Here is a 7301-nt window from a genome sequence, read left to right on the forward strand (position 1 = left end):
CAATCAGTTATCAAATTCATACCCGTTGGCTAAGGTGTGTTTTCCGATTTGCCCCGCTATGAAAAGTAAGGAAAATAAAAATACAGATGCAAATATCTAATCAGCCAATCACATGGCAGCAACTCAATGCATTTAGGCATGTAGATATGGTCAAGGCGATCTGCGGACAAGTTGAAATCGAGCACCAGAATGGAGAAGAAAAGTGATTTATTAAGTGACTTTGAACGCGGCATGCTTGTTGGTGCCAGACTGGCCGGTCTGAGTATTTCAGAAACTGCTGCTCTACTGGGACACACAATCGCACAACCATCTCTGGGGTTTAAAGAGAATGCTCCGCAAAAGAGAAAATATCCAGTGAGTGGCAGTTCTCTGGGCAAAAATGCCTTGTTGATGGCAGAGGTCAGAGGAGAATGGCCAGAGTGATTCCAGCTGATAGAAAGGCAACTGTAACTCAAATAACCACTCGATACAACCGAGGTATGCAGAAGAGCATCTCTTAACGCACAACACATTGAACCATGAAGCAGATGGACTACAGCAGCAGAAGACCACACCGGGTGCCACTTCTGTCAGCTAAGAAAAGGGAAACTGAGGCAACAATTCGTGCAGGCTCACCATAAATTGGACAAAAGAATATTGTAACAACGTTGCCTGGTCTGATGAGTCTCGATTTCTGCTGCAACACTTGGATGGTAGGGTCAGAATTTGGCGTAAACAACATGAAAGCATGAATCCATGCTGCCTTGAACAACGGTTCAGGCTGCTGCTGGTGGTGTAATGGTGTGGGGGGTATTTTCTTGGCACACTTTGGGCCCCTTAGTACCAACTGAGCATCGTTTAAATGCCACAGCCTGCCTGAGTATTGTTGCTGACCATGCCCATTCCTTTATGACCACAGTGTACCCATCTTCATGTTACAAAGCTCAAATCATCTCAAACTGGTTTCTTGAGTTCACTGTACTTAAATGGCCTCCACAGTCACCAGAGCACTTTTGGGATGTGGTGGAACGGGAGATTTGCATCATGGATGTGCAGCTGACAAATCTGCAGGGTGCATGCGTGATGCTATCATGTCAAAAAGGATCAAAATATCTCAGGAATGTTTCCAGCACCTTATTGAATCTATGGCACGAAGAATTAAGGCAGTTCTGAAGGCAAAAGGGGGTCCAACCAACTAGCAAGGTGTACCTAAGAAAGTGGCAGGTAAGTGTATATGATTCAGATGTTTTACAAGTGGTCTCTTTATTTAGTTTGTCCAGCGGAGCCTGCTACAACTTCAGAGTCTACAATACTCTTATGTAGCAGAGCATTACAGTTGACCAGACTTTGTTTGTAGAATTGACAATGTAAAAAAGTTCCTTATTAACTAATAAACTAGATTTTCTTAATTGAGTAGCCTTCTAAGTAAAAGTCAGCAAGATTTATGTTCATTGGATCAAAAAAAAGAGAAAGAAACGGTATCTAGTTTGAACAAAGTTTGAAACATTTGTAATAATGTAAGTACAAACATAAATAAAATGTATACAGTATATAATTACAGGCCTGCACGATATGAGAAAACTCTGCCATGTGCAGTTACATTGTTCATTACAGCGATAATGATATGAAGGCCGATAAATGAACAAATGTTAAAGAGTGCACATTAGCTACAACTCTTAGTTTCTATGTCCATGCTGTTCTGTATGTTTATCACACTCCCTGTGTTTGCAACATGTCCCTTCTGAATCCAGAATAAGTCCCCAAATTGACAGCAATTAATCTGAGGGTAGCTGAAAGCTAGCTGCTTCATCTGATTACATTACAATGCTGTGAAAGCAGGACTCCATCAGATATGTCAAAGATTTGCAAGTTAAGTGAGAAAGCACGGCTTGTTTCAAAAAATTATTTTTCTTGTTCAAATTCAAACTTCTGCTTTGAGTTTATCGCGATTGCTCATTTTGTGATAGCAATGAAATTGTGATTTATTGTGGAGCCCGATATCATGAAGTTAAATCATTTTTAGACATATTGTGTGGAGGAATGTTACATGTTCAACTTGAAGAATCAAAGTCAAGCCTCTGCATGGACCTCAAACTGTAAAACTGCAATGCTGCAAGGCACAGGGTTGTTCTGTTGTCAGAAATACCATTCCTCTATTTTAATAAAGCTGCTTGATAACCACACACTGCTGTAGCTTTAACATGAAACTGAGATTTCAAACCTTTCAGCAGTACAGTATGTATAAATAGAAGTTGGGGTTTTAAATCTGCAGAGCCATTCTTGACCTCTGCATACTACGATGAATTCACCGGCCTGTGCAAGTGTGCCAAGCTCTCACTAAAGACTGCAAGGTGAATTGGACAAAGAGGGGGTGAAACAGAGCAAGTGTGTGTGTGTCAGAGAGAGCGAGAAACGCTGCACACTGCACTGTGATAAGCGATAGGAAACAACATAATGAGCCAGTCTTTCCCCTGGTGACTAAGGGCGGGACTCTCTCAACTCAGGCTGAGACTCCAGTCAGAAAACACATTTGTCTTGTTGCCATGCTGCTGCGTGTGAAGGCCCCCACTGTTCCCCTGAGGACAGCTGGGACTTGAGTAAGTTTTGTTTGAAATTACACATTCTGAGTTACGAGATGCCTCAATTCTGTGTCACTCTGGCCAATGGAATTTCAGCAGTCTGTCACCAGTCAGGACATGTTGGCCACATGATAGCTGCTGAGTTTTAATCTTTTTAAACTTATTTCCTTTGGGAAGAAGCCACACTGAAATATGGACCTATACAACGCAAGTCACCATTTCGTTTTGCTTTCTCTTTCAACACACTTTCTACTTCCCCATTTCTCTCACATTCTGTTTCTCTCACTTCTTCAAACTCATTTCACATCCCTATTTTCGGGCGGGACAAATAAGACTATGGCGGACCGCCTCAGTCTAGGTAATTATTGGAAAACACTGTAAATTCTCCTCCTGGTAAATTTCACATACTAAACCATTACTGATTTGTCAACTCAAAACTTTGTCTGTGAACATGAAAACAAAGGATCTCCTTCCATCTCCATTTCACTGACTTTCAAAACATATGTGGCAAGATCAAGATCTTTACCACTGCAGGCGCACAGCCTTTGTCATAAAAAACACACAAAACAAAACTTCCTTATAGCAGTATATCAGGGGAAGGACGCATGATCATTTCTAAGGCGCTGTATCATGCAATAAGGTCAATCATGAAAAACTAAAAATAAATTGTAAACCTGCAACAGCAGGCCATCCTTAAACACAGACTCTCTGTATGAGAAGAGCACCAGTATGAGGGAAACCAACATGAGGCCTGTGGCTTTAAGGAGCCACAGGGACCCTTGGCTGAGAAAGAGTGCATTTAGCAACCGTTGCCTGGGTGCTTCCCCAGTCGTAGCTTTGTGGAGAGGTGAAGAGAAAAGCTACTGGTGAAAAAATCCACATGACATCTGGATTAGTATGCTAGAAGGCAAGTGGGACACTCTGAAACAAAGTGGAAGTAGGCTCTGCGGTCTGTAGAGAACAAATTACATAATACATTGTAGTTCATTTTGTGATCATAATCCTGAATGCAGTTTTGTGGATGTCAAACACCCACAGAAACACAGCATTATGGAGCTGAAACTATGGTGTGATGTAAAGGGGAATTCTTACTTGGGAAACAATTTGGAGGTCACATGCTAATCTAAAGTTTGACACCAAAAAGAAGCTGTCTACAATGATGCACAATCACAATTGGTCCAATTACTCTGTAGTAACACAGTGTGGAAAATGGCAGCCATACAAATCAGTTTTTGAGTTGACTCCAATGTGTCCGAGTGATTTAACCTTCTTAAGTGAATGGATAAATGACAGGAAAGTTACTTACTGATGAAACGGTTTCTATTTTCTATCTTACATCATGCATTCTATTTTCAAATCTAATTTTTACTATTATAATAAAGTGGGTTTTGCTTTTAATCTTATTTTTCTTAGAGCTAAGTTAGGGTAATTTCACTTTGAGTTGCATTTCTTGTATGACAGGTTCTACACAAATAATCTTTATTATTATAATTCAGTAAAAGTAAAAGATTCAGTCAAGCCCTCTGAGGATCAGGCACGTTGTGGAGGATGGTATCGTTATGGCCCAGGGTTCACAAACCCTATGTATTTTCATCCCAATAATATTATCAACCGTTTTCCAAAAGCCCTGTGGATTTTGTCTTGACAGACGTGCAGTCAGATTTATGATTCAGGATACCGACAGTAAAAGTGATAGGCTATTTTAAAAAAAAAAATGAGCAGCAGCTGCAAGTGGGAGTGAAGGAATCTAAAATCTTCTGACTCATACAGTTGGATATTTCATTTTTGATTATGGTGGCGTCTTTGTTTCCCAAAAAAACTGTGAGAGTGAGGCAGTACAACAAGGTACTATGTCTAACGTGTTATAAAGCATAGGCTAACCAAATCTATGTGGAAATCAAAAACAAAGGAAAGTCGTTAAAGTTCACACCTGAGGTGAAGAGGATTGTTGCAATGCAGTTGACAGCTCCAGAACAACTACTGAGAGGACCCTGGGGTGACATTGTTTTGTCAACATAGATCATGTTTAGGTCACGCACTGACTCCATCACCCAGGTCATCATTATCCTCATACACCTGTAGCAACTACAAGTGAATCCATGAACGCAATGTACGATTCTTGCTGTGTTTTAAAGGGGAACTGTGGTGTTTTTAAAGTTTTGGCCCTATGTTTTCATGATTTGGGGTTTCATGCTGTGGTGTGATCCCGTGATTGCAAATGTGTCTGATCTTAGTTGCAAAAACAAGCTGACCAGATCCAGATCCAGATCCCTACAACAATAACCTTTTTGTGAAGATATCTGCTTATTTCACAAGAAACAGACCCTGTTTTAGTCAATGGATCCTGGTGGTTTGAATAGAGGCAGTCATTTAAACTCCCAGAACAAGGTTTTTCCTTTAGGGATCTTTTCTGAATGTTTTTAGACATTTCAAACTACAATCTGAACGTGGCAAAGACAAGCCGTTTAGTGGATGTACTTTGACTAGGCCCAGTTGCCCACAGATGTTGATAAGACACTATTGTTCCACAATAGCACTTAAATGGAAACTAAGGAGCTCTTCGGTGCTGGTAAACATGGAAACGAATGTGAGAGGCAGAGCACCAGTTCTGGTGACAGCTCAGAAAACAATGAATGTCATAAATGCCCAAATGGTTTAGAAAAATACTTTTTAAAATCTAAATTAGGCACAAATGTCACATCTACTCTTGTGCTGAATTGTTGAAATACCAGTGTAATACAAGTGCATGCGTTTGTTTCAGAGAGATGCACATACAATGGTGACCTTTGTAAGCTAGTTTTCCTCATATTATCAGATGTTATAAAGACTTATTTCATTATATTTTTTTATCACCCGAGGGGTGGGTTCAAAGAAAAGAAGTTACCCATATACAGTGTATTTAATTATTTAACACTTTAAATATTTTGTTTCTTCTTATTCTGGGACAAATACTGGTCTAATTTTAAGGCCTTGTATCTGGTCCTATTTGAGTCCATTGACTTCTGTTGTATGCTGGCATAGCACAGTCAAATATATTTACAATACACTCTCTAATCAGGACACAGAGACATTACCCTTGTTCCTCTTTAACTTGATGGTTTCGTTGTTTATCTGTTTACAGCTTCACTGGACCTACGTGGTTTTCTGGTGTTCAGGAGTTTCTTCTGCACACAGTCTTTGATAAGGTTAACTGTGTTTTTTTATAAGCCTACCTGATTTTGTAGTTTGGTAAGGTGTGTTTCTTTTTGATGACCCGTTTCAGTTGGTTTACAATGATGGAGGTGAGCTGAGGCAGCGGCCTTCCTTCAAACTGTGACTTCGCCTCAAAATCCACCAGCGGGTCCTCAAGGAAGGAGAAGGACCAATGAGAGAAGGGCATACGCGTGAACTGCAGCCGTAGTCTTCCCACAACACGCCTCATCTTCACGAACAGGTAGGCAGACTTCCCAAAAACCAGCTCAACGTCGATGGCGAGGTGGAAGCCGCCATTGTATTCGATGTCCACTTCAAAGTTGAGTTCCTCGGGCATACCGTCCTCGTTCAGATGCACCGGCTTCATAAGTTTGGCCGTTTTAAAGACCGGCATAGAATTACCCAGGGAGATATCCCTGAGACTGAGTCCCTCCAGGAGCCGACCTGCTGTCTTGGTCTGCAGTAGCTCCTCAAACTCCACCTTGATCTTTTTAGTGAGCCAGTGTCTAACGACAGGGGTGTCTCGGAGCTCTCTGAATAAGAACAAAAATATAGCATTTAGGAAATTGCACGTTTCAGGTTTGGCCGCATCGGCGGACTCGCTTTGAGAAGGCGGTGGCGGCTGTTGTTTGGGGCTGCCGCTGGTGACAGCCGCTTCCTGCTGCCTTGTTGAGGCGGCCTCTTGCTGTTTCGATGCAGCAGATGCCGTGCTGTCCTGCTGCTGCTGGCCTGGTTCGGCATGTTGGGTATTAAAGTAATCCTTCAATGCGTTATCAGGCACTACTTTGACATACTGCACTGTCCTGCCTGCGGGCTCAGGGCTTCTCCGGTATACCAGCAAGAACTGTAACACCAACGTAACGACTGCTCCGGAGAAAGCGGAAATCAATATTAAGTAAATCATCTCGCGCAGCTGCCGTTTCTCAGTCAACGTGTTTTCATAATCAAAGATTTAGCCGTGTGAACAAAACAAGTTCCACCTGGTCGCTCTCAAAGCTGCCATATCATCTGCTTCTTTCCTGAGCTTCAGGCTCTTCACCTGATTGGACAAAAGGGCTACGTCGCTGTGCGTAATGACGTATGAGAAAGTGCATCTTTTGATGCGTTCAAGGTATGTCGGATTTCTACCTACCAACCAATGATTCTATGATACCAACTAGGAAAACCTGTTTGAATTGACCTTTGATTATAGCATCCAGCAGGATATGCATTCCGTTTACTCCAACAAATGTGACCACAAACAACTGCAACAGATTCCATCCAACTTCGTTTAATAAAAAGAAATATCTGAATTCCCCATGCCCCCCATGAAGGTGTTGCATTAATAAAGTTTTATTATTAACTTGTTCATACCTTAAATTATCCTTTATTTTGCTGAATCTAATACCAGCTTTATTGTCATTGTTCTGTAACTGTAAAGTACGCTTCACGCACAAAATTAAGAGATTGCATTTAGAGTATTGAGGATAAGAGTCAATTATTTTGCATTTACATGTACTTATCATTATATACACTATGTCTGGAAAACCCCTTTCTCATAGGCTTTTATGT

General features: G+C 41.2%; 1 protein-coding gene across 1 annotated transcript in view; it reads right to left on the minus strand.

The window, feature by feature from the left end:
- pdzd8 (PDZ domain containing 8) overlaps positions 1-6734 on the minus strand; it is a 43136-nt gene extending 36402 nt beyond the window's left edge. The window contains exon 1 of the mRNA XM_069658887.1: positions 5771-6734. Within this exon, the coding sequence (XP_069514988.1) occupies positions 5771-6654 (884 nt within the window). The 5' untranslated portion in view covers positions 6655-6734. The remainder of the gene's footprint in view (positions 1-5770) is intronic.
- Positions 6735-7301: the final 567 nt, after the last annotated feature.

Source organism: Semicossyphus pulcher, unplaced genomic scaffold (assembly GCF_022749685.1).
Source record: "Semicossyphus pulcher isolate SPU_LCO1_2020_fin unplaced genomic scaffold, fSemPul1.0.p SCAF_12, whole genome shotgun sequence".
Taxonomy (NCBI): domain Eukaryota; kingdom Metazoa; phylum Chordata; class Actinopteri; order Labriformes; family Labridae; genus Semicossyphus; species Semicossyphus pulcher.